Source organism: Eurytemora carolleeae, unplaced genomic scaffold (assembly GCF_000591075.1).
Source record: "Eurytemora carolleeae unplaced genomic scaffold, Eaff_2.0 scaffold178, whole genome shotgun sequence".
Lineage (NCBI taxonomy): Eukaryota > Metazoa > Arthropoda > Copepoda > Calanoida > Temoridae > Eurytemora > Eurytemora carolleeae.
Genome location: NW_019396294.1, coordinates 308,793 through 329,769, shown reverse-complemented (window position 1 = coordinate 329,769; position 20,977 = coordinate 308,793). Strand labels below are relative to the sequence as shown.

Sequence of the window (20,977 nt, the reverse complement as noted above, 5' to 3'; positions counted from 1 at the left end):
GTCCCCTTTCGCCGTATTTATTTTCTTTTCTCATCTATCAATGTGGCATGGGGTGAAGGGAGCAGGTGGGGGGGATAGATAAAACTCCTATGAATGCGCGAATACCGGATAATATTTTCTTAATTCTCTCTCTCTATGAAGCAAGCTGTCATAGAGAGAGAGAATTAAGAAAATATTATCCGGTATTCGCGCATTCATAGGAGTTTTATCTATCCCCCCCACCTGCTCCCTTCACCCCATGCCTATCAATGTGTCTCGAGGGGGGAAGGGGAAGGAGGTTTAAAATTTTTATTTGAATGTTTTTTTTTATTTCCTTTGATTGTTTATCTTTTTAAAATTAACTTGAATTTTATTTTCCAAAATATTGTGAAGTAGCAAACCGGGAGTGAGGGTTGAGCTCTGATTGGTTGAACATTTTTGACAGATTTTCTGTTATTCGTAGATTTTGATCATGTGACCCATTACGTCATGACTCATAGACCGGGGCAAGCAAGCAAAGCCGAAAAGCACAGCGAATTATTTTGATATACAGCCCCAGGCAGTATTCGGTTGTAGTATCTTCTCGTAGAAATTACTCTTAGTGTTTGGCTGATTCTACATGTTCAGTGAAAACTACGCGGTCTACGTTATATACTAGTGGTGATGTAGGGTCTTTCAACATTCAAATATAAGGTATTAAATCATATACATAGTATAAAATAATTATACAGATATTCTCTGTCTAAGAATGTAAACAAAGTATAATATTTCGTTAAGTTTAACTTAAAATAATTCTAATTGATCAGCTGCAATGTTTTTAAAAAAAAACTATATAAGACTCAGTTTGTTTACGTTATTAACAAACAAACAAATTATTTCTATTAAACAAATGATTTTCAAATTAATTCATTAAACAGATTTTTTAATAAACAAATGATTTTAATAAGGGGGTTATTCATTTTAAAATCTTGTTCCTTTAGAGTCATGAACAGCAGTATTATGAAGAATGAAATCACGATATTCTCAATTCGATATCCTAGTTTAAACCATGTAAGGAGTGCCTTGACCAATTACCACAAAGAATCCAAATAACAAATGAATAAAAATGAGCGGGGGTAATTTTGTTTAAACTTAATAAATACCTTCTAGTAAAGCTTTGGAATAAAATAAGTTCTAATATAATACATTTTGTCGATGAACAATCTGCAAGCCTTTCGTATTTACACTAAACTTTTTTAAATTTTAACGATACACTTCTTTTTTCCGTTCTCATTCGTCAAATTCATAATCCCTATTTGAGTTAAAGATAAAAAATTATCGGTTTAGCCGTTTTAGCAACGTTTAATCTTAATAGATTGAAACTAAATAAACAGGCAATATATGCACGGGCAGCCGTAGTACATTTGAATTTCTGAGCCGGGTCAACCTTTCCGGTCCTAGTTTGAACTGTACATAGCTCTATGGACAGGACTAGTCGGTGCAACAAGGTTGAAGTGGCCAGACTTTATGCTTCATATAGGTTAAATTTACTTTTACTAAAGAGGCAGAGGTGTGTGTATATATGGATTTATAAAAATTCATTAATTCATTAATTCATTAATGTATGGGATTGACTTGAAGGGTTTCTAACAACTATTTATGACGAAAACTAACCTTTTAAAGTTTTTAAATTATTTCTGAAAATTTTCAGTTAAATCTTAGATTCAAAATTATATCTATTGCGTTGTCCGTCGTTAAACTGTTTGTATAAGGTTCACCCCTTATCTTATAATATTTAAAGGGGAGGGATTATCTACATCTGTCCGACGAGTCCGACCCAATATTTGGTAAACAGAGATTTCTTGTTCAAACTCAATTCTTTAGTATGTAGTATAAGAAACAAGATACACAATGAACTACAGAGTTGAAAACGTATGCCAAGCATCGAAACCGAGTTTAGATGACTTGAGTTTTAGGGCCCTTTCGATCATTTACTTCACTTTACTTAAGATAGAAATAAAAGATATATAGAAATGTTTTCTTCAAGTTTTTGAAACTTACTTTTTGATCCTAAATAAATTACTTCTTTAGCCATTCGAAAGAATCATTGTTTTCTAAAAAAAAGTTTTAAATTTCGGTTTCGTTATTTTGTTATTGTTTTATAAAGTTTCCAGCTCCATAATTGTAAATTCCTGAACATGTGTACTCGCGCCTTATATCTGTTATGCAGTTGATTTTAATTAATGCGCGAGAAATTATGTTATGCTAATTAGTAACTGTGCAGGTTAGGTCAAACCAAATTAATAACATTCGTATCCATCCTTTTCCATCCTTTTTATTCTTCCTTAACATTACTATAGAAGCAAGCTGTCAGAGCAAGCTGTCATAGAGAGAGAGAATTAAGAAAATATTATCCGGTATTCGCGCATTCTTAGGAGTTTTATCTATCCCCCCCTCCTGCTCCCTTCACCCCATGCCAAAATATTGAACTTTTATTTAAACAGTAAACTCTGGACGATGCTATATCGATTGAACTATAAAGTACTTTTGCATAAAGTCAGCTGATCAGTAACCGGTTTCTAGTACGATCTAACATTAGTGCAAATAAACAAAAATCTGGTTTTCTGTGTTCAATTGGACTAAAATTTTATTTTCCCGCCAGGAATATTTTATTTTCGCGCCAGGAATATTTAGTACGAATGATCATTAGTGCAATTGATCTGGAATACTAAAAATATTTGTTCAAGCGCACTAATTTTTTTTNATTCCTGTGAGATTTATATACAAACAAACAGACAGAGATTACTACTTAACATATATAGATTAAAGAACTAAATATTTCTGTGAGATTTATATACAAACAAAGAAACAGAGATTACTACTTAACATATATAGATTAAAGAAATAATATTTCTGTGAGCTTTATATACAAACAAACAGACAGAGATTACTACTTAACATGTATAGATTAAAGAACTAAATATTCCTGTGAGATTTATATACAAACAAACAAACAGAGATTACTACTTAACATCTATAGATTAAAGAACTAAAAATTCCTGTTTGATTTATATCCAATTAAACAAACAGAGATTACTACTTAACATATATAGATTAAAGAACTAAATATTCCTGTGAGATTTATATCCAATTTAACAAACAGACAGAGATTACTACTTAACTTATATAGATTAAAGAACTATAACAGTGTTTTAACAATACTGAACACAAAGCAAGGAAATCAAAGTTTTAATTAGATTTAATTTATTTTGATAAGGAATTGAGTCTTTGTCACAATCTCTGATTTCTATTCCCTATATCTTTGCAACCCATAGTTTTAGACAGTGCTTAAGATCCATATAATTTTGATGCGGATCCGGATCTGGATCCTGGATCCGCACTGGAAAAAATGGATCCGGATCCGCATCCTTAGCATTGGTCTTAGACCTTAGATCTTTCAAACTGTTTGATCAAGTAATCTAAGTCTAAGATTAAAGGTTTACACCATCAGACTGAAAAGATATATATATTAGAAAATTTAAGTTTGTGGCGAAGACTCAACACCCTGTATTGTTAGTCCTTGAAGTTAATACTTGAGCATCATACTGTTGAAGTGCTTTGAAACCAGGGAGTATGGAATAGAAGGGAGATATAACTGACGTGGTTCGCCCTACCATATCATTATACATGCTTTGAAGACGGGTACTCCATTTGAATAAGATATATTTGTCTGATCTACAATTACCGCGTATACAATAACCTATGTTGAATATTTCATATATAAAGGAAGTACCGTCTTCAAAGCATGTATAATCATATGGTAGGGCGAACCGCGTCAGTTATATCTCCCTTCTATTCCCTACTCCGTGTTTGAAACCCAATACTGAATGTTAAAGTACCTTCTGAAATGAACTTGATGCACTAAATTAAACAGAAGAGCACACTGAACTCAAGCTGATTTAGTTCTCGTTCAAAATCCACCAAAAGTTTTTGAGGCAAATACCACGTTAGATAAAAAAGTTACAGGTGTGACAATTCAGGGTACAAAATCAAAATGGTATCCACTTCACTCCTGTATGCCGAGTCCATTAGTGCCTATTTCAATCAGGGTTCAGCCATGTGTTTGTTGTCTATTCTAAACCAATTGATTTGATTTGATTTGATTTGATTTGATTTGATTTGATTTGATTTGATTTGATTTGATTTGAAATTTGTGTGCACACCCCGTAGAAGATTTTGTGTCCCCTACAAAAGTACTGATTAGTTTTTATCTACATTTAAAGAACACTTTATCCTCAGGCTTTCCTTGGTTTAGAACATATATTTGTTAATTATACATCAGAGAAGCAAAGTAAAAGAGATTTTGCCAAAAAATTCAAAATCATAAACCCTGTATCTTTGCCACCCCAAGTCGTAAGTATTTGATATTTCTAAATATGAATCGTATGAACTAGGAAAAAGCCTAAGTTGGAAATAAGGTTTACACCATTAGGTTTCAAAGAAAAGGGAATGAGAAAGTTTGAGTTTGTGGCAGGAACCTTTCCTTTCTTGAAAAATCTTTCCCCCTTTCAAAAATAATCAAAAATTACATATGTTTGCGCGGAGCAGCAAAAATTTTATGTCCAATTTTTCTTTTCTTTTTTTGATCACCAAAAATATTTTTTTTCACAGAAGTTATTTTTGTACGCCCTGCTCTGACATATTAAAATGCGCCTATATTTATAAAATTAAAAACAAAAATTATCTCTAAATATTGAAATTTTCTGTTCATATAGATAATCTAGATATATAATACATTTTTTCGCGCATATATTAATATTTGTTTATTTGAATATACACTATATGTATATATAAAATATATGTCAGCTAGTTGACCAAACAATTAGACCGAATGGGCTGAATTTATTTGAGGAAACCCATGGCTACCCGCGAGATAACATAGGTTATTTTTTTCATCAAAATTCAATTTTTTTCTTTAATTTTCAATTTTTTTAAATTCTACGGGCAACGCCGGGCACTCCAGTTAGTTATTTATAGCATTGCGAATGTACAATATACATTAATATTACATGTTTGTTCAGTTTTTGACTTTTTAGCTAAATATTTGTAGCTTGAAGGTTGGTTGCTGTTGACAATATTGGTTATCATTGTACCTTAAAAGATAGATAGATAGACAGATAGATTGATATATAGATAGGATGAGATGATCCCTGTTTATTTCCAGGATGGAGAAGGATGAAGAGTATATCCCTGATCTACCTCCGGACCCGGAGAGTTCTCCTCTCAACCCGTCCTTGCTCCGGGAAAGGTAATAAACACAGAGAAATATTGTGGCATATTCCAGGGAAAATTGTGCTTGTAAAGAAAATGAGAAAATGTTTGAATAATGAAACCTAATAAACAACTTAAACTTAAAAGCTTAAAGCATAAAGCTTAAAGCTCAAAACTAACTGTTTATGCCGAATAAAAATATTATTCCAATTGCACGCACCTCTAGCCCTTTAGAAAAGGTAAATTCAACCTAAAGTCTAACCGCGTCAACCTTGTTGCACCGACTAGTCCTATTGAGTGTCTGCTTTATTTACCGAATGTCTGGGCGATACAGTACAAACTGGGACCGGAAAGGTTGACCCAGCTCCGAAATTCAAATGTACTACGGCTGCCCGTGATTGCGGATTGTTTTTAACAAAAGCCCATTTAATTTTGGTAAATCAAAAACTAGCCGGTCAAACATTAATTGAAACAGCGCCAATTAAACTCTTGCACGAGCTGGAGGTAATACACCTGGACAACGCCGGGTTCCCAAGCTAGTTCCCAATAAAACCCACTGCACACTCAATTTCATTTGAAGTTGAAATATTTTATTTTCAACGTGAGAAAATAAGTTTCAAGTGTTTAACCAAGATTCAAGAAACTCACGTCACGTCAATGTGCTTATTTTTCTCAAGGATTGAACCCCCATAACTACAAAGTTTAATAAATTAATAATTTGATAATTTACCCGTTATTTCTAAATTTTTGGTAACATCAAGATTAACTATTTAATGCCATTTTTAGTTGAATCTTCACAATCCCCCCCCCCCCACAAACCGATCTAAAATATTTCAAATATTTTATTAGATATTTATCAGTTGTACCTTGATATCGATCGTGATTCTAAGTTTTTTTCTTCAGTTTTTTTTTCCAGGAAGAAAGTCATAACTTTTTTGTTGTTTTATAAGATCAAATATTAAAATAAGACTTAACACTGCCCATTGCCCAGATATAAAACATTAATTATTTTATTTATTTTTAACAACCAACTTTGTGTAAAGCCTACGATTACTCTCTTAATATTTGCTTTGACTGAATAAATAAATAAATTTGTGTCATTGTTTGCGTTCTGTAAAACAAAGCAAACACATATCCCGAACATTGATGATTAATAAATGTTTTGCCGCTTTACTTTCCTCAACTTTTCTTATCCTCTTTAACCCTATCTCTCTGAGGTACTTGAAAACCAGGATATGCTGGGGGGGGGGGGGGTCAATTTGCCCCCCCCTCTAAATCCCATGTTTGATGTCCAAATATGACAAATGATACATCATTGGAAAGATCTTGTGCTCTACTTTTAGAATCTGCAAAAAATTTTGCAAATTTGCAAAATTTGAATTTTTATCGCAAAATTCAGTTATATAGTAAAAATGTTTGCAAAATAAAATTTGTCCAAAAAATGAAAAGTTATACATTTTTGAAAAGCCCTTGACCATGCCATTTCAAATATGCCAAAAATTTTGCAAAATTTTAAATAAATTTTTGCAATTCTTTTCCTTGTGTCAGAGGCTTTCCAAAAAGCTAAATTTTATCAAAATCTGACAAGTGGAAGTGGATCAAAACAAAGATTTAGTTTGTTACGGGAAAAAGCATTCATTCAGGTAGTGTGCCTGAGGACTCAGGCAGTTAGCATTAAAGCCTGGTTTTAGGCCTAAAGGGAGGGCTTTGGGTATGTAGGTTAAATTTACCCCCCCCCCCCAGCAGGAATAGGGTTAAGTTTTTTTCCTTTGCTTTCTGCGTTTTTCTTTTTCTTCTTATTGTTATTTTTAAATTTTTCTGTCCAATAACCCAGGATAAAGATGTGATAAACATTCGTCAATTCTTATATTTGCAAAAATATGTTATCCTATATTTTTAGAAGGGGAAAAATATATTTTCTTAAAGAAACACATTATCCCTCTCACTTAAATTTGTTTTATAAAAACTAGGCTTCAGGGCATCTTCTATTTCAATTGTGAACATTTTCTCTTTGTATACATTGTAAAACAAAAACAAAAAACTCGTGGATTTTATAAAAAAAAATTGTAAATTTTCAAAATTTATTTTTAAACAATTTTTTGGAGGCTAATTTTTGAATTTTTGACCGTCTATAAACCTTTCCTGGGGTCATGTGAGGTTTTCCAAAAAATTTGGGCCCAATCGGTTCAGCCGTTTCGAGGTTTATTGGATACAAACAAAAAAAACAGACAGACAAGCAAAGTTTATATATATCTATAGATAGATAGATAGATATTGCTGTCCAGGTTTTTCCTCACGATAGATATTGCTGTCCAGGTTTTTCCTCACGATAGATATTGCTGTCCAGGTCTTTCTTCACAATAACAGATATATAGATACTTAAAAACATTTTTTTTATTAATAATGTTTTCAATGTTTAGGTCCTTAACTCCGTTTCTCCGGTCTCAGGGTAGAACAGACGGACGCGGATTAGTGTTCAACTCAAGAATTAGTCCCTCTCCGGTCCGAACCATGCGGAGGAGACGAAAACATATTACCTCTCCGACAGCAGGAGTCAGTTCAAGAGAATTCACACCGAGAAACCTTTCAAAAGAGTTTCTTCTTAATTCTTCTGACTCTGAATCTGAACAGTACAAGCACTCGACACCGATCCAAAGCAAATCCACGAGAACCGAATCCAACAAATCCACGAAAATGATTTCCAAGATGTCGTCTTCTAGGACTAAAGTGATTCAATTTTCTGAAGAGCAAACAAGTACTTCTTCTTCAATATCTAGTCAAAAATATACGGATGGAAGGTTCAAAACACCTTCAAGAAACAATTCTCTTATAAATGCTTCCAGGTAAATTTGTATAACTAGACTAGATTAGTATAATTTTATGTATTTGCTGGAAAACCTAAATTGGGAAATTATCATAATGTTTTTTGTAAACACACGTAAATATAATCAATAATCGGAAATACGAATAAAATATTCTTAACAAGGTAAAGCAAAATTATTTTTATCATTGTATTATAATGTTGATTGCAGTGCTTAGGATCCATTTAATTTTGATGTGGATCCGGATCCTGGATCCGCACTGGAAAAAAATGGATCCGGATCCAGGTCATTTCTTTAAGATTTACTGAATTTCTTTAACAAAAAAATAATTTTCAAATTTTTAGTTTTATTTTTTTTCGCTTATTTTAATCCTAAAACTTATTGAACCATTCAGAAATGAGGAAATTCTTATAATCTCTCTTTTTTCAAAAATTCAGATTTTGGGTTTTAGGAGTAAAATTCTTTTTTCAGTTTTTGGTTGATATTTTTCCCCTTGGACCCGGATCCTTGGAGCCGCATATTTTTGCGGATCCGGATCCAGGAAGCTAAAATCTTCCGGATCCGGATCCTGAGCACTGGTTGATTGACCAATCGTAGACCTTATAGAGATATCAAAGCATGAATTCTGTAAGATCAATTAATCAAATATGAAAGATTTACACCATCAGGTTGCAAGGATATAAAAATTTGATGATTTTAATTTTCTTAGACTCGATTCCTTTATTAGTTAGCTATAAATGGTCGAAATAAATAAATGTCACGCCCCACTTGTGTACATTTGAATATCCAACCTTTACAGTCCTACTTTGGACTGTACCGCCAAATTACATTTATTTAAGCGGCAGAGGAGTATGATTTTAATCAATCTTAATTGAGTTAACTCAAAGCAGTTAGATTGATTAAAATTGTAATTTTCTTTTTAAAAAAGTAATAAAAAATGACGTTTAAATTGTATTTCAGTTTAAACGGATCTCCCAAGCTCTTGTTTTGGGAGGGAGATGCTTGGAAGTACAGTCCTAGAACCGGATATACGTATGCTAAATCTCTTACTTACAGGTTAGTGCTGACTTTATAGAATACTCGGAGATATGTATTTTCTTTAAACCTTTTGAATGGTTATTTTTCTGCAAAATATGTAGATAATAGAATAAAAAGACTTTTTTGGACATAAAATTTTAACTTCAATAATTTATATTAATTAAATTTTACAATATTTTAAAATTTTTATTTGATATCAGATGGAAATATTTTATATTTTTTGTTCTTCATTTTTTCTTCTTCAATGGGACATCCTTCGACCATCCTTCAATCTAGCCAAATTGCAACTATTTTTCCGAACCCCGTATTTCGGAACAGGGACGAGGGTGAGAGGAGCAATGGGGGGGGGGGACATAAAATAAAGATCCTGTTGATTGTTAAAGACTCTTTGTTTCTTTATGAACTCCTAGCTCCCAAAATTTAAATAAAGTCTTTTTTTGTAAAAATGTCTAAATTGTTTTTTTTTGCTGAAGGGGATGGTGTAGATGTCCTATTTGATATGGGGGAGGGGGGGGGGGGGGTTCCTGCCTTCATATTTGGTTTAAATCTTCCAATTTAAAGACGACCTGGAACTTAATAAAAAAAAATACACTCATGACCTCTAATGACCTTTCATGATCTTGACAATTAGAAATTGTTTCAACATGGCTTCATGCATATTAATCTAGGAACCCAAATAATACAGTGTTTGACCTTCTAATGACCTATAACGACCTCTAATGACATTCAAATTGAAAATGATATAACTATGGCTTTATGCATATCAAATGAAAGCTAGGAACCCAAATAATTAGCGTCCATTTTGTGAATAATGGAATGTATATATTTACTTTTTGTAAATAATGGAATATATATTCTTACATTTTGTAAATAATGGAATATATATATTTATATTTTGTAAATAATGGAATATATTTATTTACATTTTGTAAATAATGGAGTATATATTCTTACATTTTGTAAATAATGGAATATATATATTTATATTTTGTAAATAATGGAATATATTTATTTACTTTGTAAATAATGGAATATACATTCTTACATTTTGTAAATAATGAAATATATATATAGTTATATTTTGTAAATAATGGAATATATATAGATTCACATTTTTTGCTATTTTGCTATTTTGTAAATATTGGAATATATATACAGGCTGAGTCTATAAAAAGAACAAATCACAGAATCTCAGAAAATTTGCAAAATTGTAATTAGAAAATTCGCAATGTTCAGTACTGGTATAATTTTTACGGAAAAATTGTTATTCAATGGTTCTTAAGGTTTCAACTGAACAGCGTATATTTAATAATTTAGAATATACTAAGAAGAAAGGAACTAGATAATTTAAATAACTTTTCCTTAAAAATTAGACCAGAACTAAAAATTACGAATTTTCTTATTACAATTTTGATTCAATCTTAAAAAAATTCAGATTTCGATAGAAATAATTTATATACACATTTTTGCTTTTCTGAACCTTTGATTTTGAGAGAAAAAAGGTTCGCGGATTTTCTTTAAGGTCATTTGAGCACCAAATAAATATAAATAAAAAAATAATGAAAAAACACCCTACGGGACAGTTGCACAAAAAAGGTACAATTTTGCACAAGGCGCCGCAAATCACTTTTTTTTTTTGACTCACCCTGTATATTTACATTTTTTGCTATTAACCATTGTTAAATAATGGGATGCTTGACCATTAATACATTAGATTAGGAGGGAGGATACAACTTTTGAGAAATTGGGTCGGAGAATAACATGAAAAAGTAGAAGAAAAAAGAGAGAATATAAGGCAGTGCCTAGGATCCGGATCCAAGGTGGAAAATATCAACCAGAAATTTCAAAGAAAAATCCTTTGCTGTCAGAAACCAAAACTAAACTGTTGAAAAGATAGATTTTAAAATAGTTCCCTATCTTTTTAACATAAAAAAATTTCAAAATTCTTCTGTTTATAAAATTGAAAATTTTCATGGTCTGGATCTGGATCCGGATCCATTTATTTTTAGTTCGGATCCAGGATCCGGATCCGCATCTAAATTAAATGGATCCTTAGCACTGATATAAGGGAAAGAAAATGATAAAAATGTATGTTTTTGAATTTAGGGAGACCATTACACCTGGTAGAGATGATCCAATGCCTCATATGGCAAGATGGCCCCTGTATCTACATAGGTAAAAAATAGTTTTTAGGATCTATTCATATGTTAAATCTTTTAATAGATCGACATCAGATAATTAACTTGTTCATTTATTTACTTAGTCTCACTCACTTATATGCACTCTCACTAATTTCTCATTTACTTACTCATTAAGTTACTCATTGACTCAATCAATAGACCATTAACTCACTTACAAAGTCTCTATCACTCACTTATTTACACTCATCCTTTTTTTCTTGTTTTACTCATTCATTTAGTTACTTTTATCATTCTAAATCAGGTCATTAACTCACTTACTCTTTTATTAAGTCTAAATCACTTATTTGTTTACACTCTTATTTATTTTTCTCATTTATTCACCCATTAAGTCAGTCATTTATTCAATTGTTAATAATTAATCGATTTTTTAGGGGAAATACCGGAGTTTCTACTCAAACTACAACCCGGAGAGAAGAGAAGTTTGTTGAAACTAGAACCAAAAAGAATCTACTCTCCGAGTTCTCTGATGAAGAAGGGTTGGACGGAACCCAAGAGAAGAAGTTAAACTATGGTTACCGAGGCCGGAGCTGGGATATGAAGGAATCCTCCAGAAGGAACCAGGACGGGAAAGCAGGGTTCTCTATCTCCCGAACCTTGTCCAGCTCCTGGCACTTGTTACTTTGGGTTCTCCAGACACTGTTCAGTAAAATATCTTGTTCTATCCTTCTACTCCTCGTCCTTCTCTACACAGTATTCAGTTTTCCAATTATACAGGCAACAAGATTATATCAGGATAGGGGTCGGTATTTAATCAACACTCTTTTCAGTCGAGGTAAGAACCGAATTTCAAGNTTTGGGCTTTCGTTTTGAATTCCATCATGATCCTATTGTTTTGGTGAAGATGTTTTTTCAAAAATGGATTTACAACTCACACAAACACTTATTTAATTTTTTTTCTTTGATTAAAATTATACTTAGCTTTAAAATTTGTTAAAAATTTTAGAAAGGGCGGATGGGGGATGATTTAAAAAATATATATTTTGTCCTATTTATGAGTTTAACACAATTGTATAACTTACCTTTCTATTTCTAGGATCTGCAAGAAGTTTGCTATCATCTTTAAGTACTACGGGTGCAGTACCCGTAATGCATTCAACTACTTCCATCCGTACTTCCTCAACTACCTTTACCTCCTATCCTCCACCTACCTCCAGCAATATAACTGCTACCTCTTCTTCTACCTCCGATCCTTCACCTGCCTTCAAAAATATAAATTCTACCTCCAAGACTACTGCTACCTCTAGCACTACATATGCAACCTCCAATCGCAGTATTATAAACGCCAATTCAATGCTGAAAGCTGCCTCCATTTCTTCTAATACCCCCTCCGATCCTCCAGCCTATACTTCCAACCCTCCTACTGCCACTAGAACTAGAGTTAACTCCTATCTCTTATTATCTAAACCCAGTGATGCAGATATTCAAGATGATAATAACCTATCCATCTGGTCCAGAACCTGTGAGTTTTTTTTCAGTATTTTTTCCTCTACTACTGTTCTACAATATTTTCGAGCTACGTCTGCTACAAGAAGATCTGGTAGTTTGACAGCATACAAAGGGGTTCCAACCAGGCGTAGTAGAAGATTACAAGGTTTACCTGCTGAACTTATTGAAGAGTTAAAGAAAGCAAGACAGAGGAGAAGGTTGGAGAGACAGATTAGCTCAGGTAGCACTGAATCCGTCCTACTCCAGGCAGCAGAGGAACCTGATCAAGATGATGAAGAACTATTAGAAGAAATCCTTCTTCAAAGAGAAGAACTTAATGATAAAGACCGAGAAAAGGATCAACATCATGAAAAAACTAATGTTTTTACAACCCTGAACATTTTCTTATTTTCATTATTCAACTCTCTGAAACAATTGTTCACAAAAGTAGGATTTGGAAAGAAAGATGTCCAAAAAACTTTTCCTCTGAGGCGTAGTAGAAGATTACAAGGTTTACCAGCTGAAGTTATTGAAGAGTTAAAGAAAGCAAGACAGAGAAGAAGGTTGGAGAGACAGATTAGCTCAGGGAGCACTGAACCCATCCTACTCCAGGCAGCAGAGGAACCTGATCAAGATGATGAAGAACTATTAGAAGAAATCCTTCTTCAAAGAGAAGAACTTCCTCTTCAAAAAGAACAAGAAAATCATGAAGAAACTAGTGTTTTTGGAATCTTGAGCACTTTCTATTTCAAATCTTCGAATTTTCTGAAACAAATGTTCACAAAAGTAGGATTTGAAAAGAATTTTAACCGACAAGACTTACCTCTGAGACGTAGTAGAAGATTGCAAGGTCTGCCTGCAGAAGTTATTGAAGAGTTAAAGAAAGCAAGACAGAGAAGAAGGTTGGAGAGACAGATTAGCTCAGGGAGCTCTGAACCCATCCTACTCCAGGCTCCAGATGAACCTGATCAAGATGATGAAGAACTATTAGAAGAAATCCTTCTTCAAAGAGAAGAACTTTCTCCTCAAAAAGAACAAGAACATCATGAAGAAACTAGTGTTATTACAATCTTGAGCACTTTCTATTTCAAATTTTCTAACTTCTTAAAACAAATGTTCACAAAAGTAGGATTTGAAAAGAAATATAACCGACAAGACTTTCCTATGAGACGTAGTAGAAGATTGCAAGGTCTGCCTGCAGAAGTTATTGAAGAGTTAAAGAAAGCAAGACAGAGGAGAAGGTTGGAAAGACAGATTAGCTCAGGAAACACAAGCACTGAATCTGTCCTACTCCAGGCTCCAGATGAACCTGATCAAGATGATGAAGAACTACTTGAAGAAATCCTTCAAAGAGAAGAAAATAAGAATCAATACGAAGAAAATTTAAGTATTCTGACAATTGTAAGAAATTTCTGTGTTTCATCATTAAATATTTTTACAGAAATCTTCACAAAATTCGGATTTGGAAAAGAACATTTTGCTAAAAGATCGCCACTTAAACGAAGCAGAAGATTACAAGGTTTACCTGCTGAAGTTATTGAAGAGTTAAAGAAAGCAAGACAGAGAAGAAGGTTAGAGAGACAGTTTAACTCAGGGAGCACTGAACCTGTCCTACTCCAGGCTCCAGACGAACCTGATCAAGATGATGAAGAACTACTTGAAGAAATCCTTCTAAGGAAAGAATCTAACGATGTTTTGCAAGAAAATGTCAATACACCTGGACAATGGAATGAGTTTAGAGCTCCTGCTGAGTTGAAAGGTTGCAATCATAATGATAATGAAATGTTTGAACTGAGTGAAGATGAAACTGATCAAATATTTCCAAACCAAACTAGCAAATATGAAAACTCCTGGAAACAGTTTCTCAGGTTTCTTTGTCTTCCAGTTTCCTGGATACATGGAAAGTTGTCTAGTTCAATTCCAATGAGTAATACTGTTGGGTTGAGGAAAAGTAGAAGACTCCAGGGTTTACCACCACACATCCTAGAGGAGTTTAATAGGATAACATCAAGGAGAATATACGGAGAATTATCTATAAATCAAGATTTAACCCCGGAAGATGAAAATATCCTTAATGATATACTGCTCCGAGATGAATTTATCAAAGAGCCACGTGATAACTCTACTACTGGAGAAAACAAGGCAATGATAAGTAATGGAGCTTATGAATATAATGTTAGCGGAGTTGTCCCAGCTGTTTGGAACCAAGCATCTAGATTAGACTTTTTATCCTTTCTTCTCTCTTTCCTTCCAAAGTTTTTAAATCTGAATTCTGTGACTCAAGATGAATTGAAAGGAACCACGGAACCTGATTTATCCCAGGATGTCTTAAGCACTAATATTTGCGCATCTAGACGCCCTGAAATTTTAATCAACACTTCTCATCAAAATGAAATTATAAGGAAGGCTAGATTGCAAGAGAAACATAAGTCTTCAAAATCCCGAATTCTCTGTTGGATTCTTATCCCTTTCTTTCTTGGAACTTGTTTTCTTCTAGTCGACCATTTTCAACTGTTCAATACTTCGTTAGAAAAACTTGGAAACTTGACAATCAGTTTTAGAGAGAACTGTTATAAATATTTATCACGGAGTAACTTGTTCATTGTGTCCAGTCTCTCCGGGATTCAGAACTCATTCTCAGAATATCTCAGTTCTATTGGAGAAATAATTTATGATGTTTCAAACTCAATTCTCAACTTCTTTGCATCCAAACTTGAAGATAGTTTATCATTCATCCAATCCTTGTTCTCTTGGATGGTCCAGCTCCCATCAACTGGAATAAACTGGAGTTGGAGAATTGTTTCCAATGTTAGTTCATCAGGGATTTCTTCTTCAAGGAAAATAATCCAAACTGTTCAACAAATTATAGAGGAAATTCTATCTCGAGACACAATTAATTTTGGAACCTGGACTTGGAACCTTGGATCTTCAATTGGAACCTGGACTTGGAACCTTGGATCTTCAATTGGAACCTGGACTTGGAACCTTGGATCTACAATTGGAACCTGTATTTGGAACCTTGGATCTTCAATTGGAACCTGGACCTGGAACCTAGGATCTTCAATTGGAATCTGGACTTGGAACCTTGGATCTTCAATTGGAGCCTGGACTTGGAACCTTGGATCTACAATTGGAACCTGGACTTGGAACCTTGGATCTTCAATTGGAACCTGGACCTGGAACCTAGGATCTTCAATTGGAACCTTGACTCAGAACCTAGGCTCTTATATTGGAACCTCTACATGGAACTTAGTCGCTTCTTTTGGAACCTGGACCCAAAATCTAGGTTCTCATATTGAAACCTCTACATGGAACATAGGCACTTCCTTTGGAACCTGGACATGGATCCTAGGTTCTTCTATTGGAACAGGAATCCAGAACTTTGTGTCCTCTATTGGAATCTGTATTTCTGATCTAGCCTCTTACATCCAAAACTCAACCTGGAACTTAGGCACTTCCTTTGGAACTTTGACATCGAATTTAAGCTCTGGTATTGGAACAGGGATCCAAAACTTTGCATATTCTATTAGAATCTGGGTCCAGAACCTAGGCTCTGATATTGTAACTTTTACTTGGAACCTATGTGCTTCCTTTGGAACCTGGACAGTGAACCTGGGCTCTGATATTGGATCCTCCACATGGAAACTATGCGCTTCCTTTGGCACCTGGATATGGAACCTGTGCTCCGATCTTGGAACTTCTGCCTGGAACCAAGGATCTTCCTTAGGAACGGCTATCTTAACTTTACCAGCACATTTTGGAACAGGAATTTATTCCTCTGGCGCAGATGTTTCTACTGGATTATTTAACCTTGGAGCTTATATATGGACCTGCTCCTTCAACATTGGATCTTATATATTTAATGGTTTCTGGAATTTCGGAACAAATATATTAGATTGGATTCTAAACCTCGGATTGGGACTCGGAACTTCCATGACAAGTTTAGGTGAAGGGTTTATAAGTTTAACTTAGAGTCAAGGATTTGCTTTTGGGTCTGGACTTGTTGGATTACTGATAGAAGCCTGGACCAGAAGCAACAAGTTTATATTCTCTCCAACAAACAATATTGTTTCTACACCAGACTATGAGACTATAGTGGAACATATTCTAGAGAATAAACGGTTTATCAAGTCCTTAGAAGATTTATCAGCTAAGAGTAATCTAGATCTGGAAACAGTTCTCAGAGAATCTCTAAACCTGGAGATATCATCTAATTTAGATTCCAGGTTAGACAGGGTTAAGGAGGAGATACAAGGACTACTCCTGGATATTCAGCAGAAAAACGAATTTAACACCAACAGCAAGAAGACAGATTTATCTCATTTTGAGGCAAAAATTGAAGAAATTTCCGCCAATATTGAGAATATGGCGGCTAAATACAAGGATGTTGCGGATGAGAATGAATCCAAGGTTCTAGGTTTGAAAACTGGAATTGCTGATTTAAACACAAAGTTAGATGAGATTGAAGGAGGATTATCTCGGCTAAGGATAGATCTCCAATCCTGTTGTCGGAGCAGAGTAGAACTTGAAGCAACTATCTCAAGGATGATATCAGAAGCATTTTCTTCAAATCTTACTCCTGAGCTAACTAAGAATTACGTTCTGAAACCTGAGTTGGAAAATTTTGAATCTACTCTTATGGAATCTGTTGGATCTATTCGTCAGGAAATGTTGGAGCTAATAAAGACCAGCATTGGGAAAGAAAAGTTTGAGTCTAGGTTAGAGGAACTGTTGAGAAGAGAAGGACTGAATAAAACTACAGGACTAGGAGAACGAGAGGTAGCTCTTATTGTTGAAAATGCTTTGATTCAATATGATGCTGATAAAACAGGACTATTCGACTTTGCACTGGAGACTGCCGGGGGTAGTGTTATCTCTACTCGTTGTACGGAGACCTATGTACAGAAGTCAGCTATGTACAGTGTGTTTGGTATTCCCATCTGGTATCCGTCTAACAATCCTAGAACTATTATCCAGCCTGGAGTACAACCAGGAGAATGCTGGGCATTTAAAGGTTCCTCCGGATATATTGTAATTCAACTCTCCGAACCTATTCATCCAACACAGTTCTCCCTGGAGCATATATCTAGCTCTATGTCTCCGTCAGGAAAGATTGATAGTGCTCCACGTGATTTTATCGTCTACGGTCTGCAGGGGGAGAAGGATGAGAACCCTGTAGAGCTGGGTGAATATACCTACCTGGACAACTCAACCCCGCTACAGTTCTTCCCTGTACAGCATCCATCCGACCTATCCTTCCCCTACATTGAGCTGGATATTAAAACCAACTATGGAAACATAAACTATACCTGTCTATATAGATTCAGGGTACATGGAAACAGATAAGGAAATCTTATATTGGATATGAAACTGTTGTTTTTGTTTTAGATTTGGAAAGGTACATGTTGTTTGTGCCAATTGTGTCAAAATTTATTTCATATCGACTTGTATGTTATTTTCTTGCTGTCATATGATGTATTTATTATTATAGCGTGACCTGTCCATATTTTAAATTATTGTAAATATCTTATTTTATAAACTAATCCGTTTACACAATGTACTTATAAATAATTGAAAAAGTTTTTATAATGATGATTCTAAATCAAATAAATTTTCCATAACAAATGAATAATGCTATGTTACTTATAAAACAATGGTATAGAAGGTACAGGGTGGTTACCCTTAAACAATCAGACTATAAAGACGACCTGGAACTTAATAAAAAAAATACAATCACAAGGTTAAATTAATTAAGTCTTCCGTCTTGAATATTGTCTCTTAACTGCCTATTTATTTACATGGGAACAAAAAGAAACCATTTTTAATTTACAGAGAATCCTAAATATATGGAAATAGACGATTAAAATTCTGTAGTGTATAGTCGTCTCTGAAGTCTTATCATTCGTATAGTACATACTGCACCAGCCAGCCACCCTACATCAAGGTTATAATGCAAGGAAAGTATACTGCAGTATATTGTCTCTGGGCGGTAATGTAAACACAAAATTGATATCGTAGCCAGACATGAAATCCATCTTCCACATAAAAAAATCAATGAAATATTCTAGTCAAAGGAAACTTTTATGTGAATTATCAAAATTATCAAAATGTAATGCTTTTAACCTCCTCGGATATTAAGCAAACCCACGTTTACAAATTCCGACCAGAGAGAACTGGTTTCAATATGGACGCAGAGCATAATACAGAGAATCCTAAATATATGGAAATAGACGATTAAAATTCTGTAGTGTATAGTCGTCTCTGAAGTCTTATCCTTCGTATAGTACATACTGCACCAGCCAGCCACCCTACATCAAGGTTATAATGCAAGGAAAGTTATTTCAGAGGTGTACGCATCTTTTATACTGCAGTATATTGTCTCTGGGCGGTAATGTAAACACAAAATTGATATCGTAGCCAGACATGAAATCCATCTTCCACATAAAAAAAATCAATGAAATATTCTAGTCAAAGGAAACTTTTATGTGAATTATCAAAATTTAATGCTTTTAACCTCCTCGGATATTAAGCAAACCCACGTTTACAAATTCCGACCAGAGAGAACTGGTTTCAATATGGACGCAGAGCATACGCAACTGCAAATTTCTTTTTTACCTAAATAACTCAAAAAGGAAAAAAAATAATGACTGAAGACTTTAAAAATAGATTTTTTACTTATCACAAATTATAGTTTATTAAGATAGATATTTTGCCTGTTTTGCTAATATTATGGTTTTGAGAAGATATTTGCGTTAAAACAAAAAAATCTGGATAAGATGTACTGGATTTGAGTTAATCTATAAATAAATGTATTTCTGAAAGATTTTAAATCACGAATAGCCAATATTTTTAATAAAGAAAAATTTAAATTTGCTTCTAAATGTTACTTTTTGCTGTACGATGGTTCATTAGAATCATTAATCTAATTAAAAAAAGATTTAAGAAAAGCTTCTCAAAATACAAAAAAAATTTAAACCCTATCATTTCACAAGACAGGATATAAATGATATTTCCCAACTAACATATTTAAGAAAGCACTCACTTTGAAGGAAAAATAATCCTTCACTCAAAACATAGATTTCATACAATTTTTTGTCTTTTTTTCCTTCTCTCTTTAATTTTTAGTTTTCATTTAATTTTCTTTTTTTTTGTCTGAGATAGTGTGCCCCCCCCCCCCTAGCTACGGGTCTGAAAAAATCTAAATATAGGAACAAAAATTCTTAAAATAGAAAACTGACCCCTTGCCAGGGAAGACTTATACTGTGGAGCACTGAACCTATCCTACTCCAGGCTCCAGATGAACCTGATCAAGATGAAACCGGTAAATCCGTGTACAGGTTCCGACTGTACTATACCGGTAAATCCGTGTACAGGTTCCGACTGTACTATACCGGTAAATCCGTGTACAGGTTCCGATTTTGCAACTTTTGAACTAATAAAGAACTCAGAATTGTTCGCATTTTGAATGATCACTTTCAATTATGTATGCAAAGGACCAAGTTATGTTGAGTAAAATAATTAGGGTCATACTATAAATAAGCTACCCTATAAAAACGCTACACTATAAAAACGCTAACTTACAAAAACGCTACCCTACAAAAACGCTACCCTTCAAAAACGCTATCCTACAAAAACGCTACGTACACAGGCTATATTTGCTACAAGTTTATTGCCTGTTTCTGTTTATGTATAAGATTTGAACAATTTAAAAGTTCATAACTTGTATATATTTAAAAATTCCCATAGTCGTAAATTACAAAAAAATACAAGTGTATCACAAGTGTACATCTATTTCTTGAATGAGCAATTAATTTTATTTTCATAATGTTGAAGAATTAATTTAACGATTTGAATAATTCAAAAGTTTTATAATTTATTCAGATATATATTTAAAAATTCTCATAGTCGTAAATTGAAAAATATACAAATGTATCACACATTATTACATTCATTCATTCTTGAATGAGCAATTTCTCTATTTTTATGACATTTAAATGTATATAACGGCCCCAAACACACATATTTGAACCTCTCTTACATTTAAAATGAGTGATATCTGTTGCATCCGACAGTTTAGTCCTTTTGGGGATGGAATTATCTAAAATTGAAATATTTATATATAATATCTCAGTGTCATCCTAGTAAACTGAGTTATTCATTTTATTATAATGTTATCATTACTGAGTATTGAGAGAGACGTCTTGATAGATATATTTGAATAAATGTTTTTATCTAAAAAACTTAGGATTTCCAGAAGAAAAA

At 33.6% G+C, this 20,977-nt stretch overlaps 2 protein-coding genes across 2 annotated transcripts; both read left to right on the top strand.

Annotated features, from left to right (window-relative positions):
- The first annotated feature begins 473 nt into the window (after positions 1-473).
- LOC111700365 (uncharacterized) lies at positions 474-16,714 on the top strand. Its single transcript, XM_023471248.1, has 7 exons — positions 474-672; positions 5,183-5,266; positions 7,650-8,072; positions 9,012-9,107; positions 11,196-11,264; positions 11,662-12,062; positions 12,324-16,714. Exons 2-7 carry the CDS (start codon positions 5,184-5,186, stop codon positions 16,685-16,687), a joined length of 5,436 nt encoding a protein of 1,811 aa, XP_023327016.1. The 5' UTR covers positions 474-672; position 5,183; the 3' UTR covers positions 16,688-16,714.
- Positions 16,715-17,056: 342 nt separating this feature from the next.
- LOC111700366 (SUN domain-containing protein 1) lies at positions 17,057-18,344 on the top strand. Its single transcript, XM_023471249.1, has one exon. The coding sequence runs from the start codon at positions 17,081-17,083 to the stop codon at positions 18,059-18,061; it is 981 nt and encodes a 326-aa protein (XP_023327017.1). The 5' UTR covers positions 17,057-17,080; the 3' UTR covers positions 18,062-18,344.
- Positions 18,345-20,977: the final 2,633 nt, after the last annotated feature.